This window comes from Chionomys nivalis, chromosome 2, assembly GCF_950005125.1.
Source record: "Chionomys nivalis chromosome 2, mChiNiv1.1, whole genome shotgun sequence".
In the NCBI taxonomy this organism is placed as follows: Eukaryota; Metazoa; Chordata; class Mammalia; order Rodentia; family Cricetidae; genus Chionomys; species Chionomys nivalis.
Window position 1 is genome coordinate 1,514,600 of NC_080087.1, and position 26,061 is coordinate 1,540,660.

The 26,061-nt window shown below is 36.8% G+C and overlaps 3 protein-coding genes across 3 annotated transcripts; all 3 read left to right on the plus strand.

Moving 5' to 3' along the window:
* Positions 1-10,416: 10,416 nt before the first annotated feature.
* Positions 10,417-11,361, plus strand: LOC130863295 (olfactory receptor 5I1). Its single transcript, XM_057753211.1, has one exon. The coding sequence runs from the start codon at positions 10,417-10,419 to the stop codon at positions 11,359-11,361; it is 945 nt and encodes a 314-aa protein (XP_057609194.1).
* Positions 11,362-17,534: 6,173 nt separating this feature from the next.
* LOC130863304 (olfactory receptor 5W2-like) lies at positions 17,535-18,479 on the plus strand. Its single transcript, XM_057753223.1, has one exon. The coding sequence runs from the start codon at positions 17,535-17,537 to the stop codon at positions 18,477-18,479; it is 945 nt and encodes a 314-aa protein (XP_057609206.1).
* Positions 18,480-23,724: 5,245 nt separating this feature from the next.
* On the plus strand, positions 23,725-24,660 carry LOC130870021 (olfactory receptor 10AG1-like). Its single transcript, XM_057762592.1, has one exon. The coding sequence runs from the start codon at positions 23,725-23,727 to the stop codon at positions 24,658-24,660; it is 936 nt and encodes a 311-aa protein (XP_057618575.1).
* The last annotated feature ends 1,401 nt before the right edge of the window (positions 24,661-26,061 follow it).

The window sequence follows — 26,061 nt, forward strand, 5'->3', positions numbered from 1 at the left end:
AATTTAAATTTATTGTAACAAGAAAAGCATATTCAGCAAATATGTTTTAAATAGTAAATTATTGAACATTCAAACCATTGAAATAAAATGATTAAGTAAGAAAATGTTATATTTTTGTTAAGTTTATAAACTTTTATTTATGTTTAGAGCTAAATCGCCTGCACAGAGCTTAATATTTTTCTAAGTTATAGTAGAAAGTTAATGTGTGTATTTAGAAAATAATGACTGACACAAATTCAGATTTCAGTGGCAGAAGTCAGAACTCTTCAATATTTAAAATTTGTAGGATGAATAAAAACTATGGGATTCTTGCTCTGAGATACAATTACACTGAGACTGAAGTTGAGCAAGATTGTCAGTCTTTTATTATAAATAGAAAGCTATTGAAATTCAGTTCCTTTCGTGAACCTATTATGGACAACATAAATCAGCCAATCAAACTGATGTATTTATTAACTTGTGTATGAAAAGTTTTTATGTCACCTCCCTATTCTCAGAAAGTACCTATACTTGACAATATTTGCATTAAGAGCAAGTTGTTAAAATTAATACCCTGACTAGGGACATCCCTCATTGGCAGAACATACTTTTCTATCATGCTTGACTCTCTGGAGTTAGTTTCTAGTTCTAACAAGTAAAGCAAAGGAAACAACCCAAATATTACTGAGAGTGATAATTACTTCTTCAAATAATGAATAACGACAATATTTCTCAGTAATCACCAGTGTATTTTCAGGAACACATATCCCAGGGGCAGTGATGCCATTAAAGATCCCCACAATCCCTTGGAAAGATTCATCTGGGATCTCATTCATTCGACTCCCATTGGCATAAAAATATAGTAAAAGCCCTTAATTCTTATGTGAAATTATTCATTTTGTCTACTAGAAAACAGTCCTTTCGTTGGCAAGTCACTTTTGTGTGGAGTTAGATGGGCTTTCGTTGCATAAAAGTTAGGTTGTATAAGTCTGAACAAAAATAAAAATAGGTGACTCAATGCAAAAATCTACTTTTAAATTGCTTTTGTCTGCACAAATAGTATATTATTTTCTGACAAGAATTGTGCAATAATCTGTAACATTCTTGTGTAAATACATTTTTGGTTTCAAATAAGAAATTATCACTCTGTCAGTCTGATAATTTGACATACTTTATGTTATAATTGAACACATTTTGCTAGAAGTGTATAAAAATTTTGTGAATTTTTTTATTTTTTTATTCTTTTTTAATTAAAATTTCCACCTCCTCCCCGTTTCCCATTTCCCTCCCCCTCCTCCCACATATTGACCCCTCCCCCCCAATCCCCTCCCCCTATCCCCACTCCTCTTCTCCTCCCCCCACTCCATTCCCCCTCCCTCTCCATACTGAAGAGCAGCCTAAATTCCCTGCCATGCGGGAAGACCAAGGTCCTCCCACTTCTATCTAGGTCCAGGAAGGTAAGCATCCAAACAGGCTAAACTCCCACAAAGCCAGTTCATGTATTAGGATCAAAACCTAGTGCTATTGTCCTTAGCTTCTCATCAGCCTTCATTGTCCGCCATGTTCAGAGAGTCCAGTTTCAACCCATGCTTATTCAGTCCCAGTCCAGCTGGCCTTGGTGGGCTCCCAATAGATCAGTTCCACTGTCACAGTGGTGGGTGCACCCATCGTGGTCCTGACTTCCTTGTTCATGTTCTCCCTCTTTCTGCTCCTCATTTGGACCTTAAGAGCTCAGTCCGTTGCTCCAAATTGGATCTCTGTCTCTATCTCGATCCATCGCCAGATGAAGGTTCTAAGGTGATATGCAAGATATTCATCAGTATAGGATAGGGTCATTTCAGGTTCCCTCTCCTCAGTTGCCCAAGGTACCAGCTGGGGACATCTCCCTGGACACCAGCGAGCCCCTCTAGAGTCAAGTCTCTTGCCAACCCTAAGATGGCTCCCTTAGTTAGGATATATACTTCGCTGCTCCCGTATCCACCCTTCCTATATCCCAACCATCCCATTTCCCCAAGCTCCTCCCATCGTCCCCTTCTCACGTTTCTCACCCCATTTCCGCTTAGCCCCATGCCACCACACCCGCAAGTTCCCAGTTTTTACCTGGCAATCTTGTCTACTTCCCCTATCCAGGCGGATGACTATACGTTTTTCTTTGGGTTCACTTTCTTATTTAACTTCTCTAGGATCACAAATTATATGCTCAATGTCCTTTATTTATGGCTAGAAACCAATTATGAGTGAGCACATATCATGTTCCTGTTTTTGGGTCTGGGACACCTCACTCAGGATAGTGTTTTCTATTTCCATCCATTTGCATGCAAAATTTGAGAAGTCATTGTTTTTTACCGCTGAGTAGTACACTAATATGTACATGTTCCACACTTTCTTCATCCATTCTTCCATTGAAGGGCATCTAGGTTGTTTCCAGGTTCTGGCTATTACAAACAATGCTTCTATGAACATAGTTGAACTGATACTTTTGTCATATGATAGGGCATCTCTTGGGTATATTCCCAATAGTGGTATTACTGGATCTTGGGGTAGGTTGATCCCAAATTTCCTGAGAAATCGCCACACTGATTTCCAAAGTGGTTGCACAAGTTTGCATTCCCACCAGCAGTGGATGAGTGTGCCCCTTCCTCCACAACCTCTCCAGCAAAGGCTATCTTTGGTGTTTTTGATTTTAGCCATTCTGACAGGTGTAAGATGGTATCTCAAAGTTGTTTTAATTTGCATTTCCCTTATCGCTAAGGAGGTTGAGCATGACCTTAAGTGTCTTTTGGTCATTTGAATTTCTTCTGTTGAGAATTGTCTGTTCAGTTTAGTGCTCCATTTTTTAATTGAGTTAATTAGCATTTTAAAGTCTAGTTTCTTGAGTTCTTTATATGTTTTGGAGATCAGACCTTTGTCTGTTGCAGGGTTGGTGAAGATCTTCTCCCAGTCAGTGGGTTGCCTTTTTGTTTAATGACAGTGTCCTTTGCTTTACAGAAGCTTCTCAGTTTCAGGAGGTCCCATTTATTCAATTTTGTCCTTAATGTCTGTGCTGCTGGGGATATTTGTAGGAAGTGATCTCCTGTAGCCATATGTTGTAGAGTACTTCCCACATTTTCTTCTATCAGGTTCAGTGTGTTCAGACTGATATTGAGGTCTTTAATCCATTTGGACTTGAGTTTTGTGCATGGCGATAGATATGGATCTATTTTCATTCTTCTACAGGTTGACAACCAGTTCTGCCAGCACCATTTGTTGAAGATGCTCTCTTTTTTCCATTGAACACTTTTAGCTCCTTTATCAAAAATTAGGTGTTCATATGTTTGTGGGTTAAAATCAGGGTTTTCTACTCAGTGCCATTGATCGACTTCTCTGTTTTTATGCCAATACCAAGCTGTTTTCAATATTGAAACTCTGTAATAGAATTTGAAGACAGGGATGGTAATGCCTCCAGATGATCCTTTATTATATAAGATTGTTTTGGCTATCCTGGGTTTTTTGTTTTTCCATATATAGTTGATTGATGTTCTCTCGAGATCTGTGAAGAATTTTGATGGGATTTTAATGGGGAATCCATTGAATCTGTAAATTGCCCTTGGTAGAATTGCCATTTTTACTATGTTGATCCTCCCAATCCAGGAGCAAGGGAGATGCTTCCATTTTCTGGTATCCTCCTCAATTTCTTTCTTCAAAGACTTAAAGTTCTTGTCAAATAGATCCTTCACTTCCTTGGTTAGAGTTATACCAAGATATTTTATGCTATTTGTGGCTATCATGAAGGGTGATACTTCTCTGATTTCCACCTCTGCTTCCTTATCCTTTGTGCATAGGAGGGCAACTGATTTTTTGGAATTGTTCTTGTATCCTGCCAGGCTACTAAAGGTGTTTATCAGCTGTAGGAGTTCTTTGCTGGAGTTTTTGGGGTCGCTTATGTACACTATATCATTTGCAAATAATGAAAGTTTAAATTCTTCCTTTCCAATTTGAATCCCTTTGATCCCCTTATGTTGTCTTATTGCTATTGCTAGAATTTCAAACACTATATTGAAGAGGTATGGAGAGAGTGGACAGCCTTGTCGTGTTCCTGATTTTAGTGGAATAGCTTTGAGTTTCTCTCCATTTAATTTGATGTTAGCTGACGGCTTGCTATAAATAGCTTTTATTATACTTAGGTACAACCCTTGTATTCCTAATCTCTCTAAGACCTTTATCATAAAGGGATGTTGAATTTTGTCAAATGCTTTTTCAGCATCTAATGAAATGATCATATGGTTTTTCTCTTTCAGTTTATTTATATGATGGATTACATTGATAGATTTTCGTATGTTGAACCAGCCCTGCATCACTGGGATGACGCCTACTTGATCATAATGGATAATTTTTCTAATGTGTTCTTGGATTCGGTTTGCCAGTATTTTTATGAGGATTTTCGCATCAATGTTCATGAGTGAGATTGGCCTATATTTCTCTTTCTTGGTTGGGTCTTTGTGTGGTTTTGGTATCAGAGTAACTGCAGCTTCATAAAAGGAATTTGGCAATGACTTCTCTGTTTGTATATTGTGAAATTCATTAAGGAGTATAGGTATTAGGTCTTCTTGGAAGTTCTGGTAGAATTCTGCATTGAAGCCATCTGGACCTGGGCTTTTTTTGGTGGGGAGGTTTTTTATAACATCTTCTAATTCTTCGCGACTTACAGGTCTATTTAGATTGTTCACCTGGTCCTGGTTTAACTTTGGTATATGGTACTTATCTAAAAAAGTGTCCATTTCTTTTACATTTTCCAATTTTGTGGCATACAGGCTTTTGTAGTAAGATCTAATGATTCTCTTAATTTCTTCTGTGTCTGTGGTTATGTCTCCCTTTTTGTTTCTGATCTTGTTAATTTGCGTATTCTCTCTCCGCCGTTTGATTAGTTTGGATAGGGGTTTATCAATCTTATTGATTTTCTCCAAGAACCAGCTTTTTGTTTCATTGATTCTTTGGATTGTTTTCTGTGTTTCTATTTTGTTGATTTCAGCCCTCAGTTTGATTATTTCCAGTCTTCTAATTCTCCTAGGTGAGTCTGCTTCTTTTTTTTTCTATAGCTTTCAGGTGGGCTATTAAGTCTCCAATGTGTACTTTCTCCATTTTCTTTAAGTGGCCACTTAATGCTATGAACTTTCCTCTTAGCACTGCTTTCATAGTGTCCCATAGGTTTGAGTATGTTGAGTCTTCGTTTTCATTGAATTGAAGAAAGACTTTAATTTCTTTCTTTATTTCTTCCTTGATCCAGGTGTGGTTCAGTAGTTGCCAGTCCAGTTTCCATGAGTTCGTAGGCTTTCTGGGGGTAACAATGTTGTTAAATTCTAACTTTAATCCATGGTGATCAGATAAGACACAGGTGGTTACTAATATTTTTTTGCAACTATGTAAGTTTGCTTTGTTACTGAGTATGTGGTGTATTTTCGAGAAGGTTCCATGAGCTGCAGAGAAGAAGGTATATTCTATTTGGGTGGAATGTTCTATTGATGTCTGTTAAGTCCATTTGATTCATTACCTCCCTTAATCCTCTTATTTCTCTGTTAGGTTTCTGTCTGATTGACCTGTCCATTAGGGAGAGAGGAGTGTTGAAATCTCCTACTATTAGTGTGTGTGGTTTGATGACTGCCTTGAGTTTTAGTAATGTTTCTTTTACATAAGTGGGTGCTTTTATATTAGGGGCATAGATATTCAGGATTGAGACTTCATCCTGATGAATTGTTCCTGTTATGAGTAAACAATGTCCCTCTCCATCTCTCCTGATTGATTTTAGTTTGAAGTCAACTTTGTTAGAAATTAGTATGGCCACACCTGCTTGTTTCTTAGGTCTGTTTGCTTGATAAACCTTTTCCCAGCCCTTTACTCTGAGTAGATGTCTGTCTTTGTGGTTGAGGTGTGTTTCTTGTAAGCAGCAGAATGTTGGATCCTGTTTTCGTATCCAATCTCCTAGCCTGTGCCTCTTTATAGGTGAGTTGAGTCCATTGATATTAAGTGAAATTAATGACTAGTGGTTGTTAACTCCGGTCATTTTTTCCTTCTTTCTTTCTTTCTTTCTTTCTTTCTTTCTTTCTTTCTTTCTTTTCTTTGGTAGTAGAGTTTGTGTGTTTCCCTTCTTCAAGTTGTGCTGCTGAAGGGTCATTAGATGTCTGAGTTATTGTGGGTATAGTTGGACTCCTTGGGTTGTGATTTTCCTTCAATTACTTTCTGTAAGGCTGGATTTTTGGCTAGGTATTGTTTAAATTTGTTTTTATCCTGGAAAATTTTGTTTTCTCCATTTATAGTGAATGAAAGCTTGGCTGGGTAAAGTAGTCTGGGCTTGCATCCATGGTCTCTTAGTTTCTGCAGTACATCTATCCAGGACCTTCTGGCATTCATGGTTTCCATAGAGAAGTCAGGTGTAAGTCTGATAGGTTTACCGTTATAGGTAACTTGACCTTTTTCCTTTGCAGCTCTTAATATTCTTTCTTTATTCTGTATGTTTTGTGTTTTGATTATTATATGAAGAGGAGATGTTTTGTTTTGTTTTTTTTTTTTTGATGCAGTCTATTCGGTGTTCTGTATGCTTCTTGGACCTTCAAAGGAATATCTTTCTTAAGGTTGGGAACGTTTTCTTCTATAATTTTATTAAATATATTTTCTGGACCATTGAGCTGTACTTCTCCTTCTTCTATCCCTATTATTCTTAGGTTTGGTCTTTTTATTGTGTCCCAGATTTCCTGAATGTTTTGTGAAGAGAATTTGTTGGTTTTGCTGTTTTCTTTGATCAGTGTGTTTATTTTCTCTATGGTATCTTCAGTGTCTGAGATTCTTTCTTCTATCTCTTGTAATCTGTTGCTAGTACTTGTTTCTGTAGTTCCTGTTCGTTTATCCAAATTTTCCATCTCCATCCTTCCCTCGGTTTGTGTTTTCTTCATTACTTCCACTTCATTCTTCAAGTGTTGAACCATTTCCCTTACCTGTTTGATTGTTTTTCTTGCTTCTCTTGGTTTTCTTGGGTATCTTTGAGAGATTTATTCATTTCCTCTACCTTTTTGTTTGTAGTCTCTAATTGATTATGTCAGTTTTCACCTCCTGTTTAAGGTCCTCTATTATTTTCATATAATTCACTTTTGAGTTGAATTCTTCTAATTCTTCTGGAATAGGGTGTACAATTCTTCTTATTTCGGGATGCCTGGATTCTGGTGATGTCACATTACCTTTCAGGTTGTTGGAGGAATTCTTGCATTGGCGCCTGCCCATCTCTTCCATCAAATGGAGCCAGGAGAGGCCTGATGTCTTGGTCCAGTCTTTGCTGTGACTAACTCCCTGGGTGTATCTCCTCAGTGTAGGGGCAGGGACCCTTCCCTTCAAGATGGACTCCTCAACACCAAAATATGGACGCCTGGTCGTCCAATGACCTGAGGACAAAAGGGCGAATGTGGGGTGTAGGGCGGTGTCTAGTAGAACACAGGCGATCCTGAAGCACAAGCTGGAGGTGCCTGCCCTCCCTTTCGGGTGTTCTTGAGGCCTGACCGGTAGGCAGGCACTCACCACTCTGAGAGGGTAGCCTTAGTGTAGGAGTAGGAAGCTCTTCCTCAGCAAAGGACCTTGCAGACAAGGCAGGCTTGGGGGGGAGTGGGCGTGTGTAGGAAAGAAACTCCTGCAGCAGGAGCTGGGGGAGGGGGGTTGTGCTCTCTTCAGGGACAGTCCGCCCCTGGACAGCACACACTCACCGTCCAGATGTAACTTCTCAGCACCTACCCAGGGACACCTGGTAGCCCAATGAGCCAGGGACAAAGGGAAGAATGACGCAGGCAGGGCAGGTCCAGAAGAGCACAGCAGACTCTGCATCCCCAGCAGCAGGGGCCCGCGCTCCCTTGCAGGGACCTTGAGGCCTGCCCAATAGTCAGGCACTCACTGCTCTGGGTGGGTAGCCTTAGTGTAGGAGCAGGAAGCTGTTCCTCAGCAAAGGACCTTGCAGACAAGGCAGGCTTGGGGGGGGGGGCGTGTGTACGAAAGAAAGTCCTGCAGCATGAGCTGGGGGAGGGGGGTTTGTGCTCTCTTCCTGGACAGTCCACCCCTGGATAGCACACACTCACCAGTCCAGATGGAACTTCTCAGCACCTACACAGGGATACCTGGTAGCCCAGTGAGCCAGGGACAAAGGGAAGAACGTGGCAGGCAGGGCGGGTTCAGAGGAGCACAGCAGACCCTGAAGCCCCAGCAGCAGGGGCCCGCACTCCCTCACCTGTAAATTTTTTTATAATTTAATTTTTATCTTTTTTCTCAGGAGTTGAGACTTTTCTATCTTCTGCTTCTTCTCCGTGTGCCTTTGACTCCTATTATCATTAACTTTTTAGACAACCACAAGGAATATTTTATCACAGGAGCAGCTGCCATTATATTCCAGGAAATGAGAAAACATTTTCTGCTCTTCAGCCTGTCTCAATGTGATGTAACTATACATTCTGAGCAACCCCAATGTTTGTTTCTCCTTCTGTGTTCGAGTAAAAACATATTTCAATTTAAATCATTCCTGTTAATTCCTAGACTAATGTCTTTGTCTATTATTTCAAGCATCTCCCTGACATTTTATATGACTGAGAATGTAGTTTTGTGAATTAATGCATTATACAACTTTGGAACAATTTTTTTTATCTTAAGTTTTTTGTCAATTTCCCCTTTCAACACAAATTTCCTATTTTTTCATTTTTCCATCTACAAGACAATTCAATTAGCTACACCAAATATATTTGGAATTCTTTGTTATACTTGAGAAACCTTAAACAACTTGTAGTTACTGTTGATAAAGCAGTGTCAGCATAAGTAAAATACAGTTTTCTACATGTTGTTCTGTCTAAAGGGTAATGCATAGAGAAGATAACTAGAAAGTGGGTGGATCAAGAGATTATAGATAGATGATAGACAGACATATGAAAAATTGACAGACTGACAAATAAATAAGTAGATAGTTAATTCTGTATTTTAATACAGAACCACTGAAAGATATATCATAGTTGCCTTATCAGTTATAATGTTTATTAAGTTTCACAAAGTTGGATAATGTGTAAAGAAAACAGATTATAACTTAATTTACATTAACTTAAATTTAATGTATTGCTAAAAGCAGACAATACATAAGAAATTATTTCCACTATCTAGAGAAAATATGACACACCATCACACTCTGTTGATAAATGCATTTGAGTATAACTTTCTGGTAATGAGCCATCTGGGTTTTGATGTACACATGTCATGGGGATGTTTTAATCATTGGATTAAAATGATTGAATGAAAGACCTCATCCCTATCATCAATACTACCTTAGCAAAAATTATTCTAATAATGGAATAAAGTAATAATCCAGAATCAGCTATGTTTCCCTTTATGGTTCTCTTAGACAACATTAATGTATTCGTTGACTGCTTTGTTCATTTGTTTTACATCCTTCAAGACAATGTTCAAGATTAAGTACAGATTTCTTTTACTTCAAGATTGAATCAAGTGAAATCATTCAAATACTTAGTGTTCTACCGTTTAAGTATGCTGAGAGCACAGAAACAAGATTGATAGGCTTCTCAGATACTATTTGTTTCATAGTACAATAAAATTGTCACCTATTTTTGTTACTTGTATTTATTCATGAAAATGCCATATAATTTAAAGTTATTATAAATTAATTTATGACTAAATGTTGCCCATGCTTTATTGAGTCAGCTACTTAGTATTTAGTAGTTATTGCTCATAGAGCTTTCTTATAGAACCCAGAACACAAGCCAAGAAGTAGACTGATTCACATGCAACTGGGCCCCCTCAAAGAAATCACTAATTAAGAAAAATGCCTTATAGTGTTGGCTACCATTCAATCTTTTGGAGAAATTTTCTCCAAGGAGGGACCATTCTCCACTTCAATGACTCTAGCTTGTGTTACGTTGGCACAGCACATCATGCCTGTACCTTAAATGTGTGGGGGTAGGGGAGGAACAAAAAGAAAAGGAAGTAAACTGTTCTAACTTTTTGATGCCAAAAGAAAGGCATGAGATATCAATTTACATCAATATGAAATCTAATTTTTCTTTTAACATTGTGTTTTCATCAATGACTTCATTCTTGGCATCCAAATATTCCATTATATTTTAATACAGAAATGTAAACAAAAACATGCCTTGTTCTGGCCTGGAAAAGGAAACGTCAGTAGTGCAGTGTCAAAAAGAATGGCGAATCAAAATACACAAGGTAGCCTTCAGTTCAATCGTTGACCAAATTCTGAAATACATCTCTCAGATACTGGGTTTGGAAACAGCTTGATCATAGACCTTTTGTTTATTTAACTATCCTTTATAAAATAATGAAATAAGCTTATTCTGAATTATTTCAATTTTCTGACTTGTATCATATTTTTAAGCTTTTACAGTTCTCTAAAAGAAAAAAGAAAAAAACTACACCTGCATGGAGTTTACAGTTGAAAACTATACCTTGGTCACTGAATTCATCTTGTTAGGTTTCCCAACAAGACCTGCACTCCAGGTTCTTTTATTCCTTGTGTTTCTGACATTGTATGGTATGATTTTAACAGGCAATATTGGCTTGATGTTGTTAATTAGGACAGACCCACATCTTCAAACCCCTATGTACTTTTTCCTTAGCAATCTTTCCTTCGTAGACCTGTGTTATTCTTCAGTAATTGTTCCCAACATGCTAGTCAATTTCCTCTCAGCAAAGAAATCGATTTCTTACATTGGCTGTGCTCTCCAGTTTTATTTCTTCTGTACATTTGCCGATACTGAATCCTTTATCCTGGCTGCCATGGCCTATGATCGTTACGTTGCCATCTGCAATCCTTTGCTGTACACAGTTGCTGTGTCCAGGAACCTGTGCATACGGTTGGTCGTGCTGTCATATGTTGGCGGCAACATGAGTTCCCTGGTTCACACATCTTTCGCCTTTATTCTAAAATATTGTGACAAAAATGTCATCAATCATTTCTTCTGTGACCTCCCTCCTCTGCTGAAGCTTTCCTGCACGGACACGTCCATTAACGAATGGCTGCTTTCCACATATGGGAGTTCTGTGGAGGTCCTCTGCTTCATCATCATCATCGTCTCCTACTTCTTCATCCTTCTCTCCGTCTTGAAGATCCGCTCTACAAGTGGGAGGAAGAAAACTTTCTCCACCTGTGCGTCTCACCTCACCTCCGTGGCCATCTATCAGGGCACGCTGCTCTTCATTTATTCTCGGCCCAGCTCCCTCTATTCCCCCAGTACTGATAAAATCATCTCAGTATTCTACACCATCATCATCCCAGTACTCAATCCACTGATTTACAGTTTGAGAAATAAAGATGTAAAAGATGCTACCAAGAAAGCTCTAAGATTTAAGGTACGATCTCAATGACAAGGACCACTTTAAGATTCACCTCGCTCCAACTGCAGGTGCCTAGGAGGGGACTTGCAGCAACATTAACAGCAAATACTCAAGTATTCAACTGAGACAAATGTTCAAACTCTTATTTAATACCACAGTCATATGTAATTCATAATCACAAGACATGGTATAAAGAGTTCAAAGTGAATTTGGGTGTTACATGATACATTTCTAATTCCAGAGTTCAGAAAACAGAGCTAGATGCAAAAGTACCATGAATGTGCAATCTGAGGCCCTCTCCTCTCCTCTCCTCTCCTCTCCTCCCCTCCCCTCCCCTCCCCTCTCCTCTCCTCTCCTTCCCTCCCCTCTCATGTCTTCTCCTCTCTTCTCCTTTCCTCTCTTTTCCTCTCCTCTCTTCTCTTCTCCTCTCCTCTCTTCTCTTCATCTCCCCTTTCCTCCCCTCCTTTTCCTCTCCTCTCCTTTCCTTGTCTCTTCTCCTCTCTTCTCTTCACCTCTCTCCTACTCTCTCCTCTTCCCTCCCTTCCCCTCCTCTCTTTTCCTTGTCTCCTCTCTTCTCCCCTTCCCTGTCCTCTCTTCTCCTCTTCTCCCCCATCTCCTCTCCTCCCCTCTTCTCCCTTTTCCGTTCCTCTCCTCTCCTCCTTTTTCCTCCCTTCCTTTCTCAGGAAGTTCAGCCTGCCTATAAAGTGTACAAGGGCTAGAAAATACCTCTCTAATTAAGGCCCAGGAAACTTAAGGATCTTAATTCAATACAAAAGGAGAAAACCAAGACCTGTAAAGGTCCTCTGACCTCCAATCTGGTACTCTGGCATATGTAGGCCCAGACACGTGTATATACACAAAGCACACACACATATGAGAGAAAGAAAGAAAGAGATAATTGTAAAAATAAAAATTACTATTTAGATAAGCAATATCCTTAGCAATTCAACCTCTCAGAGATGCAAATTAAATCTACAGTGAGTTTCATCTCATACAAAATAATGACCATTACCTGAAAGAAAATAATAAATGCCTGTGAGTGTTGTAATAAGAGCAGCAGGGCTGCGTCCCCGGCACCCAGCCGCCCGCATGGCTAGCATATGCCCCAAAATAATTACACGGAAACTGTATTTTTTTAATCATTGCCTGGCCCATTAGTTCCAGCCTCTTATTGGTTAGCTCTTACATATTGATCTAACCCATTTCTAATATTCTGTGTAGCCCCATGAGCTGGCTTACCAGGGAGGATCTTAACCTGTGTCTGTCTGGAGTGGGAGAATCATGGCGACTCCCTGACTCGGCTTCTTTCTCCCAGCATCCTGTTTTGTTTACTCTGCCTATCTAATTTTTTGTCCTATTAGGGCCAAGTAGTTTTTTTTTATTAATTAACCAATGAAAGCAACAGATAAAATACAAGAACCACCTCCATCATTTTTTTTGTTTAAACAAAAAAGGCTTTTATTTTAACATAGTAAGATTACATATAGCAAAACAGTTATCAAGTAAGAATTACAGTTACAATATTTATATCTATTTTATTACAACTAAGGAAAACTATAACTATCTATCCATTTTTTAACTCCATCAAAGACTCCAGAAGGATATAATATTACCTAAGCAAACAAGAGATCCAAAACTCTAGAAATGACAGAGACATCTCACTGTCTGGACAGTCACCCAAAGTTTTCTTGTACTGTTGGGGCATCCATCTTTAGCCTACAGGCCCATAGTTTTTAGCAGACATTTTCATGAAGCAGGAAATTCCAAAGACAGTTTAGTCACAAGACTCTTAATCTCAGGGTCGTGGGTTCGAACCCCACGTTGGGCGCCACTCTCTTGTAATAGGAGCGGCAGGGCTGCGTCCCCGGCACCCGGCCGCCCGCATGGCTTAGCTTATGCCCCCAAATAATTACATGGAAACTGTATTTTTTTAATCACTGCCTGGCCCATTAGTTTCGGCCTCTTATTGGCTAGCTCTTACATATTGATCTAACCCATTTTTAATATTTTGTGTAGTACCATGAGCTGGCTTACCAGGGAGAATCTTAACCTACGTCTGTCTGGAGTGGGAGAATCATGGCGACTCATCACTCGGCTTCTTTCTCCCAGCATTCTCTTCTGTTTACTCCACCCACCTAAGGTTTGGCCTATCAAATGGGCTAAGGCAGTTTTCTTTATTAGTTAACCAATGAAAGCAACAGATAAAATACAAGACTCACCTCCATCATGTGAGGATGTGTGGAACTGGGAAAATTTATTCATTATTTGTAGAATCATAAACGGGTACAGCCAACACAGAAAATGTGGAAGTTTCTTAAGAAGCTAAAACCAGAAGTAGGATCTGACTCATCATGCCATTCTTGGGCATACACCCAAAGGACTACAGCCTACACAGGAATACTTACACTGCATATCTATATTGAATACTGCTGTTTATTCACAAACATTGAGAAATGAAACCAGCATCCTTCTCCCTTATGAAAGAATAGACACTAAAAAGAGTGAATATATACTGCTTGGAATTTTATTTTCGCTTTATTAAAAGCAGAATTCTAAAATTCTGAAAAAAAATAAGTTGATCTGAAAATTAGTATGTAATAGGAGATATCTTAGTCTCATAAATATGAATACTACATGTTCTCACTCAGAAGCAGATTCTAGCTTATAATTTTGATATCCACATGTATATATAGATCATTAAATATCATAGCCTGCTCTGGCAGGAATCAGCAAAGGGTACCTGGGAGAAGGCATGAGGCTGAAGACAGAATCATAGAATAAACCAGGAGAACTGAAGGTCAATATTAAACAACCCTGAGTTTATTTCTCAGCCGCATATATACTGCAGACAAATGGTAGGAAAAAGGGGCAGTACAGATAGCTAACCACCTCCATGCACTGTCCTTGGGAGGAAGCTCAAACAGGTGTTTTATCTTATTCAGCTAAGCAGCTTCTAAGCTCTAATGAGGAGTGCCTCTTGCTGGCATACACCAGCCCAAATCTTAATGGGAAAAATGTGCTCTTTCAACTGGGCAAAAATGCTTTTACCTGTGGGTTAATCATAACTTTCTCACAATCATCAATACAACAGTGACTAAAATAGTCTTAAGGTTTCTAGGTGTAAAAAACAGAAAGTTGAAGGAGTGTACTAAGAGTGTAGAATGTATAATATCATGAAATTAATGTTGTGGACATCTTCATTGGGGAAAAGAACATGATAATTGCTGTAGCCAGTGAGGTATTCAGTGTTTGTAAGTGCTTATTCTGCAAGCATGAAGAACTAAGTGTGTACCTACAGCATCATTTAAAAAATTGTAAGGTCCTGTAATGCCAACACTGTAGGGCAGGTGCAGGTAGTCCTGAGAGCTCACTGTGCAGCCAGACTAGCCACCAATCTTAAATTTTAGATTAAATTAGAGACATTTCATCCATAGAAAGAAAGTGCCAGGAAGATATCTAACACCATCCTCTGGTTTCAAAGGAGAGTCAATGGACAAACCCACAATATCAAACACACATAGACAATGACACACAGTTGCACACACATACACACACATACCTACACACATAAGTACACACACACACAAATGAGCATGCAATTTCAAGTATAGAATGTGTCCTTAACACTGACATTCATGAAGATGAATTATTTAAATAACCAAAGAGCAACAAGAAAGCCCCAATAAATTGAATGACCACCATAAAATAGATTTGTTTGTGTGTACATGCACATGTGTGAATAATTTAGCCATTAAAGGAAACATACTCTGTTGCATGTAAACACCACTGACATGATAAGCTGAGTGTAAATATACAAAGTCTGTTGCAAGAGGCTACATTTTGCTTAGTTATAATTTTATGTTCTGCCCTATATAGGCAGCTACTTATCAACAGAAATGTGTGTTCCAGAGACTGCAGACAGCTCAGAAGGGAGAATGGCTGCTAATGAACATGAATTTATTACTGAAGCTTTAAGGAGTTTCTATAATTAAATAGTGTTGGTGCCTACACACCCAATCAGTACACTGATACCAAATAAGTTTTTGTTTTAAATGAGTGAATACTATGCTACATCATTTTATTAAGAAATAAAACAATTATGTCAAAACTGACATATTTCTGAAATAATGGAAATGTAGTATATAGTACTACAGAAAAGAAATGAAGAGGTAAAGACTGATAGCTGTTTAAATTTTGTTAAATTTCTGCTTTGAATGAAGAAGTAAACCTTAGGTTATATTTTATATTTTTAAATAGTTAATAGTTTTCCTACTGATGTATATTTATTTGGTTACCATAATAAAGAATTAGCACTGGACTTATGACATAAAATACAGACCCAGAATTATAATTAATCACATCAAAGCCTGAGGGAAATATTTTCAGAATCTGAAATCCCAAACGTCAATGGGTAATATAAAATGCTACCTGCTTCATGCCCATCTGACAGAAACCTGTTCAACTAAGGTAAGTTCTAAATTTTCAGATCTAAACTATACAATATGTATCCTAAATATCACCTTCAATAAAAAAAGAATTTGTAACTTAGTCATTTATTTTACTTTCTTAGTTATTCAGTTCATGAATTGACTTCCATGTAATTCCATTGAATTCCATGTAATGACTAACAATATTTATTTGCAGAGAACTAGAAGAATGTGACTGAACTGAATATAGCAGTAGCAGAATAAAATTTTATTTTAGTTTGGTCGCATGGCAAGGACATTATTTATAACTGTGCAAACACATGCATGAACTTAATGAATATTGATGTAAAAAGTGTGTGCAAACAACGAACAGCATATTCAAATGGAGCTCCATTTGAGACCATGCCATGACTTGTTAGGTCTAGAAAATCCCTCAAATGCTCTTCACCCACATTCCAACTTTCATATACCATGAAGGAGAAAGAGATACATCACACTGCAGAATAAAGAAACAGTCCATACACAGATATGAGGGAGAAAGAGAACGAGAGAGAATCAGAGAGGAGAAAAAGAGGTAGGGACAGACACAGAAAGGGAGACTGGGAGACAGACAGCTCCTATATGTGCCAAAAATATTTTTATGTATATTGTCCAATTTCCAGAGGTTTGGTAAGTTATTAAATGATATTTATATTCTGAATGGAATATTTGTCAGAGTTCTATCACTTTTCTATATCTTTTCTGTGCCCAGACATAGACAGTCATAGATATTCTCTGTCTAATTCCATGGAGTGACAAATCACAATAGTTCCCAATGTTATGCAGGGTAGGAAGTGTTAGATCCTGGAAAATACTGGTGGAGAATTCTCTGTTTCAGTAAGAGAAATGCCGTGGGCTAAATAGTTAAACACCTAGGAGCTACCAGGGACTCTCCATGGGCAGATGAAGAGAGTCCATTAAGCTAGGTCTTCCTTCTCTTTCTGCCTCATATGCACTACTATCAGATAAGGCAGGGATTGGTGAGTCCCTTCAGTTACTGGTGTGTATGAGGTGGAAAGCTGCTGGGCGTGTAGTAGTAAAAACACTGGATCTTTGTCAATTTCCAATATTATATATAATGATCTATTTTAAAATCAGGCTTAAGGCAAATGCAAAATAAAAGTTTGTTGTTGTTGTTCTGTTTTTATGGCATATGTCTTTAGTCAGAATACTCACCTGTGCATAGGAGACCCTTGGCTGATGTGAACAGGCAATAAGGAAACCTGAATCAGGTATAGTAACATAAAAAGCCTATTAGGATTATTCAGTAACCTAGTCTATATTCTATAACTGGCAGAAAACTCTTCACAACCATCATGATTTTCTTTTAGGAAAATAATAAGATTCTTTTTTTGTCACGTGAGTACTCCAAAACACAGAAGAAGGTCTGTTGCACTGTCTGTAATGCCAGAATTCCCTGATGTCACTTTGAATTTAAAATACTTCTGTCAGCCAAACATGGCAAAATGTGACTCACAATAATTAGGGAACTTGTAGAAAGCAGTGCGCTTCATGAATCTCAAGGAAATGAGATCAAATTTTCCAAACAGACTAGCTGAGATGTTAGTTCTTAAATCATTTAACCAAAGAGAGTCTTTAAACTGACTGATGACTCTCTTGTAGTAAAATAGTAACATCTGAAGCCAATTGTGTTCTGTCTTACAGGTGCACGGTTCACACTCAGAAAGCAAAGTATACATTTTGCATCCTCTTGAACATTTTCTAAACAATTCAGAAATGCAAAGAAGAATGGAGAGGGAAAATTGCTCTGCCTTTACTGAGTTCATATTAATGGGAATTACCAATAACTATGAGGTAAAAGTGGTTCTGTTCACAATATTTCTACTGGTTTACCTCATTAACCTTGTGGGAAATCTTGGATTGATTTTCTTAATTAAAGTGGATACCCAACTTCAAACTCCTATGTACTTTTTCCTCAGTAACCTCTCTTTCTGTGACCTCTGCTATTCCACAGCAGTTGGGCCCAAGATGCTGACGGACATATTTGGCAATGACAAGTCAATTCCTTTTTTTGGCTGTGCTCTGCAATTCTTCATTGCCTGTACATTTGTAGATTCAGAATGCATACTTCTGGCAGTGATGGCCTTTGACCGGTACCAAGCCATCAGCAACCCCTTACTCTACACAGTGAACATGTCCAGCAGCCTGTGCTCCTTCCTCATGGCTGGGGTTTATCTTGTAGGTGTGGCAGACTCTTTGATACACACAACACTGACATTCCACTTATGCTTCTGTGGGTCTAATGAAATAGATCATTTCTTTTGTGATATCCCTCCAATCTTACTACTGTCCTGCTCAGACACACAGGTCAATGAGTTAGCAATATTCACAATTTTTGGGTTTATTGAACTGAGTACCATCTCAGGAGTTCTTGTTTCTTATTGTTACATCATCTCATCAGTCCTGAAGATCCGCTCTTCTGAGGGAAGAGTTAAAGCTTTCTCCACCTGTGCCTCTCACCTGACTGCAGTTGCAATTTTCCAAGGAACTGTGCTCTTCATGTATTTCAGGCCAAGTTCTTCCTATTCCCTCGATCAAGACAAAATGAGCTCACTGTTCTATATCCTTGTGATTCCCATGCTGAACCCTCTGATTTACAGCTTGAGGAACAAGGATGTGAAAGAAGCCGTGAACAAACTGAAAAATAAAATATGCAATTAAATAACTATTTTAAGTTTTGATCTTTCTCATGTAGGGTCATTTGTTTTTCTAAAAATTATGTCACATGAAAAATGAAATTTCATTTAATATTTACTTAAATGTATTTAATGTATTTAGTATTGATTTTAATGTCAAATCACAGAAAATTGATCTCCAAATGTTACGATACATTCTTTTTAAAATATACAAATGCCTGTGTGTGCACACGTGTGTGCAAATATGTCCACTCACACATATATGAGTGAATGTGTCTATGCAAATGTGGTGTTCTCTTATTTCTATTATTTAGAATTTATAAGACTGCATAACCCAACAATATTATTTTATTGAAATTTGCAAGATAAAATCTCTTTGAATTTAACAAATATAGTAAATGTTCTACTAAATATTGTATTTTGTCCTGGCCATTGTCTTCTTTTCCTATTGTATCTCTAATTCTCATCCTTGCTACCTACTTACCAATAATTCACAACATATGTTTTTGTCCAAATATAATGCTATAATTGGATATGTAGTTAACACTGCAGAGTAATTATTGCACAGCGTACCCTGTATCTTGACACATTTTTTTTCTCTTTACCACTAAAAGAATTTATCAAAATACTTGTGTAAAAGTTCACTATATTATCATTGGAGCTGCTCATTTTATATTTTAGTTTTACAGAGAAGTGTTACTGATAATCTTCATAAATTGCTTAAAACAGAGTAATAATTTAAGAGACTCAAAAATCAGTCTAAAACTAAGTAGATGAAATAACTGCTTTTGCATGAACTAAAGTTCCCCCCATCCTCACTTCCTGTGCCTCAGAAAATGTCCATAAAAATTAAGAGTTTCTTGTAGAGTTCAGAACTCTCCTTTCAACTGAACAAACTCTGTTAAGTAATGATTAAGTTAGATGATTTCTAGGATCTTTTGCAAGTATCCATTTCCTGCATGGAATTCTCTGTTACTATAAATTTTGAATATATTGCTATATAAGCTTTATACTGTTTGTAATAATATTTTCCATAATAAAATTTGTGGCTTGTCTGTGTTTGAAAGAATTGCATTTAAACTCTATTAAGTCTTATCTGAAATAATGGCAATGGTGATACCAGTGAGATAATTAATTTCACAAACTTGGCCATGTAATAGCTTGTTAAATGGATTTAGAAATTCTTGAGAACATAGTTAATGTAGATATTTCATTATCTTCATGCTGAAGTATTTAAAGCTTATGACATTAGTTAATCATGTTGAATCATGTAGAAAATGACTACAGTTCATTTTCTAACTAAATCTAAATTTTGACAATAAACATGTATGAAATATTCTATAATCAATGCCATATAATTTTGTATAACTGCACGAAAGCATCTATTCTTGAACACACCAGTGCAGAATCACCCAAAAGCACAATTGCTAGATACTTTTGTCTGAGACAGAGTTTCTCTACTATGGAGCCCTGACTGTTGTGGAACCTAATGTGTAGACCAGAATGGCCCAGATTACACAGAGATCCTCCTGTCTCTGCCTCTGAATGTTGGCGTTAAAAAAGGAACCCCCATGCTTACTCCATCTCTAGCTTCTGCCTATGGAGAACTAATGATTAAATACATTCTATAACATGTAAGAAATATGCCGGGCGGTGGTGGCACACGCCTTTAATCCCAGCACTTGGGAGGCAGAGGCAGGTGAATCTCTGTGAGTTCGAGACCAGCCTGGTCTACAAGAGCTAGTTCCAGGACAGGCTCCAAAGCCACAGAGAAACCCTGTCTCGAAAAACAAAAAAAAAAAAAAAAAAAAACATGTAAGAAATCTTCTCATGCAGAACCACTTATGGTAGAATAAAATTTCAAGATCTTAATATTATCACATACTCCTTAAGAACTGTGAAATGCTGAAAGAAGCATGAAGTTTGTGACGTGGGTTTTCAGTTACAATTTCCATGTTGCAACAAGCCAGGTTTGCTTCATATCATAATCACAGATAGTATATTAATTATAAGACTTTGAATACCTTTTATTACACATTATCTTGAGATGAATTAATTTTCATTTGTATTGTGGAATGCTACACTGTTATGAGCAAGATCAAAGTACCAGCCCACAACATGGAGAAAGTTTACAAGGAATATTGTATCCAAGAACACAGACTTAAATGGTAGAAAAATTGTGTAGTATCATTAGCTCATATCTCATAAAATACAAAGGTTATAGATATATTGAGTAACATGTAAATAATATGTTTAAAAGCTAATTAATACATAATCTCAGAGAGACACATTAAGAGAAATAACAGACTAATGCTTATTCAGTGCTGGAGATTAGAAAGAAAAGGGAAGTGACAGATTAATTATGAGTAAGAGTTTCTTCCCATGCTGATGAAAAGTTCATAAACTGACGGCTGTGTTTGTGATTAGTCTATATGTGTAGCTTTATATATTTTCTGAATTAAACTATAAAGAAGGAAAACAAATAATTCCTAAAGCTTTATGTTTAACCTAACTAGGGACTTTTGTTATCATTGAAGATAGGAACGCATCTGTAGGAAAATTTCTTTTACACACATGCGTGTATTGTGTGGCAAGAAGAGAGTATGGAATTCCCTGGAACTGGAGTTACAGGTGATAAAGAGATGCCTTGTAGTGTGAACTGAACCTGGATCCTCTGCAAGAGCAGCCAATGATCTTAACCACTGAGACATTGGTAAGCCCTGAGTGAACAGGTTTAATCACAATTAAATTAAAATTTCTAAAACTCTTGATTGGCATGGTGATCATCATGATCAAATAACTGTTCAAATGCTCAAAATGACAAAGAATGCAGTAATCTCAGCTCTGAATAAAAAAAAATAATAATTGTTCTTGGTAAAAATGTATTTTATCTCATTATAAAGAGCATTTAGTTTATATATAATCAATATACTATTACAATAGTTTTAAAATTGATTTCAAAAGAATCACTTAAAAATACAAGAGATTAAAAATTTAAAAACCAATAAGACGATAATGGGGAGGAGGAGAAGAAGAAAAAGAAAAAAAAAACATATACATGCAGTATTTTGGATATCATATCAAACCTTTGAGTGTCAGACAAACTAGCTCATTTCAATTATAAAATGCAATAGGAAAGTAGATGTTCCCCAGGGTAGAGAACCATTAGTATTTAAAGAACTCTCTTTATTCTGACACTGAATATGGTGGAGAATACAGATAGACTCTGAAAAAAATTTATCTGATTTAATTTTTTATTATATCTCTCATTTTATAGAATCCAATAAAGGTAAGTAGTTTATTTTGTTTCAAAAATTTAACATTAATTACTTTTGTATATTACAATTTATGCTTACAAATGCATGTTTATTTATTATCAGTAAATGATCTATAGTAATAGAATATTTTAATAACAGATTTATTTTCTTTTAAAATTTCACAACCCTTATTCATAAATGCCCATAGTCTTCTGGTTAAAATTATTAAGAGATGAAATGAGGCCAAAAGACAAATTACTTTATTATATCGGGAGCACAGGTACTAAAATTAGGATCAATATCATAATTGTGGTTTTCATCATAATCACATAAACACCAGCATGTATTAATAGGGTACTGAGTTATTCATACACATAAATTTTTACATTTATCTATTCTGAAGACAGTATTTGTCAAAACAATATTTACATAATACAAGAGAGAGATTACAGGATTTTACTTGAGTTCAAATTCCATGCACCTACTAACAAAAGGCTTTCCTTTGGTTTGGTGTTTTTCCTGCATTATACTCAATTTGAAATGAATTGAAATGCCTACATGAATGACATTAAATTGAGATATTGTTGGATACTATAGGCTACACGGGCATTTTTTGAGTAAGTCACACTTGAAATCATATCATAGTTGTGTTACTATCCACAATCAAATGATCATCTAAGTAACTCAGTTATAATACTGTGTGTTTAAAGGCACTCGTTTCTCTCAGTCTCATTTATTTTTCATTTATTTTTGGCTGGTACATTGCAATTATGAAAGTTTTGGGAACCATGCTGAGGTTTGATGTATGTTATTCCATAACATTAAAATTGGGATAATGTTCTCTCCTTCTGAGGCATGTTTAATTATTATGTTTAACATATTCAAATGTTTCCTTAGGGTTAATATAATATGTAACAATATTGTTCCTACCAAATTGACTTTAGGAATACTATTTCTGCAAGCGATAATGGAAATAAAATCATTCTTTCAGACCTCCACTCCTATCCCCTTAACATTCACAGACACAAATTTCAAAAAATTCATTGAGTAAGAGAGGTTTTGAATTCTAGCTGAAACCACATCTTACATCTTGGGGGATAGCATAATTGAAGCAGGTGCTTAGATTTAGAAATTTCCCAATAAGATACTAAACCACTTTGGTCAAATAATAAGTTTCCCACACACATTAAATGCGGACTTTTTTTTAAATGCTTACAATGCCGGTCTGGATATAAGGAAATGAAAATATATGTAAACCTACCAAGAACATCCACATACAATAACACATCATAGTATGAACTAAAGGAAATGAATTACATTTGTAGGAATTAGTTAGTAGCTGAGAGGTTTAAGACAGTCACATATACAAGTGGCAGGTGGCAATCTTTCTATAAAGTAAGTAAACATGTCTGGAATGTGCACCTTCCCCTTAGAGTTATTACTGAGATTATCAACACCATTACCTCAGTCATTATCACTACTCACTATAAAATGTGAGCACAATTTAAGTGATGGTTTTTCAGATTGTACATTGAAGTTTAAATATTATTTTGTTGTATTCTATTGTTTGTTATTAATGCTTAAATAATATTTGATGTATTATATTTCTTACTATCAGTTTTTAAGAATCAAGCAACCTTGTTCTGTAGATATTTAATCATTAAATTATCATAGACTGAAACTGGTAATTTGAAAATCAAATAAATATAAGCTGAGGGTCACAGAAAACATATTTGAGTAATGAGTATAAACTCAAGTAACCAATATTGAACATATTTCAAATTACCAATTATAGTCAGTTTAAGTGAATACTACAAATTTAAAAAATTTCTTACAATAAAATTAGTATAATTTCTTGAGAAGGACGAAATGTGAGGCTTTGAATAGGCATTTGTTTACAGTGACAAATTCTTATAGAGAATGGAGTAATAAAAATGAAAGGTACTCTTGGATTGTAGAGATGGAAACAAAGCTAAAGACAAATGATTCAGACTGATTAAATCATTTCCACAGATGAAGTTTGGAGCAGAAAGCAATATTTCCACAGTGACCCAATTTGTCCTGCTGGGATTCGCTTCACTTCCCAACCTCCAAGGAATTCTGTCTGCAGTATTCTCCATCATTTACATGATTATACTCATTGGTAATTGCCTCATAATATTAATAACTAGACTTGACCCTACATTGCAAAAACCCATGTACTTTTTCCTGGCAAATTTTTCCACTCAGGAAATCTGTTACGTATCAGTGACTGTCCCAAGGATTCTGTTCAACATTTGGACACAGAATACAAACATTTCCATGTTGGCTTGTGCCGTGCAGATGTGCTTCTTCCTTATGTTGGGAACGGATGAGTGCTTTCTCCTGGCTGTGATGTCCTATGACCGCTATGTGGCCATCTGCAACCCTCTGCACTATCCTCTGGTCATGAACTCGAGAAAATGCACTCAGCTGGCCGCAGGCTCCTGGCTCAGTGGCATACCAATCCAGATTGGCCAAACCTGTTGGATATTCTCTATGCATTTCTGCGATTCTAACCAAATAGACCATTTCTTCTGCGACATACCCCCCATTCTCAAGCTGGCCTGTGGGGACACTTCAGTGCACGAGCTGTCTGTCTATGTGGTTGTTATGGTGGTGGCTGCGCTCCCCTTCATACTGGTGCTTACATCATACAGCAAAATCATTGCCACCATCCTAAGGTTACCTACAGCCAAAGGGCGGGCAAAAGCTTTCTCCACATGCTCTTCCCATTTGCTGGTGGTGGTTCTGTTTTATGGGTCTGGTACCATTACTTACTTGAGACCAAAATCCATGCATTCTCCAAAAACTGACAAACTGCTGTCTCTGTTCTACACGATTGTGACTCCCATGTTCAATCCACTCATATACAGCCTTAGGAACAAGGAGGTGATTGCTGCACTGAGAAAGTTAAAACTGCAAAAGTAGGGCCGTGTATTAGCATCAGATTGTTGTATTTCCTTGAATTACTGGTAACTAACACATTTTGTAATGCTTCATCCTCATATTGAGAAGGAAAACACTTCCATTTTATAATGCAATTTTTAAACATATATTCTTATTCACTTTACTGTATTTAGATGTTCATTAGGCAAGTTTACCCATCCTCAGTAAACCATCTTAGAAAAAATATTTATTTTTAAAAGCAAAACTTTAATATTTCATATTTTTGTTTTAAGTATGCAGGTAGAATTCAAAATTTTACTTCCATACCTGAAAGTTAATAGATTCTTTAACATATTCATACGTATATTTTCCGACAGTCTTCTATGGTTCAGAAGCATATAGAAATAACTTCCAGTAGGAATAGAATAATGAATGCTTATTGAGTAAGTACGTAAGTGATGACTGAATTATCAGCAAGTCTTCCTGACACTCTGAAAAGATCTGGAAAAAATTACAGTTGCTATTTGAGTTTATTTATTTAAGCGATTCTGCTCCACTATGGAATAATTCCATCGCAATACCAAAAGAAAAGCTGAAACCCACATCCTTTCCCCTAATTAGTATGAGAACACTTTATGGTATAACAACACTGTGAACATACACAATATTTTTTTCATTTATTTTCTCCTTTATTATAGTAACCCTTGATTACTTCACTATGAAGTTCTGCTGTTGCTCTTGCTGCTGATGTTTTTTCCTTTTTTTAAACTACAATTCACAGATCTACACCTTGGCCTCTCCATGTTTACCAAAATGGATTCCCTAAATTTAAATGTGAATGCAAGTACTTGAGTTATTTCAGGCTTTGCTGAAGTCCGAACAGTTATAGGGTATCTGCAGATATGTGCTTTCATTCTTTTATCCCTGATTAGGGGGGTTGCTAAAATTATTCAGCCATTGAACAGCTTTGCATGGGAAAATTGAACATTGAGCAACATAACCATCCATTTTCATTTATCTCATCCCAGATTTGCAAATATGTACCTCGTTCTGAAGGAGGTTGTGTCTTTTTCTGAAGTGGTGGCATTCTTGCTAAATTATCCCTGCTCAGTGCGTGTACAGACAAACAGCCAAGTTAAATTTGGTGCTAAAAGGATGACATAAGAACAGAAGAGTGATGCTTTAGAAGGAGTAAAGTGTCATCAGGTGTTTCAGGGGTAAGAGTGAATAATAGAATTAAAGTAATCACAGAACATGTCAAATATGTATGCAATTGGTGAAAAGGCTGTTAAACTGAAAAAAAATTAAAATGAGCTCATTTAAAGATTTAATGCGATATTTATTTTTGCATTTCTGTTTCATATTAATTTTTAACAGATGGTAATACAAAATAGAATAAATAAATGCACAAGACCACACACATGTGTAATTGCACAGTAAAGT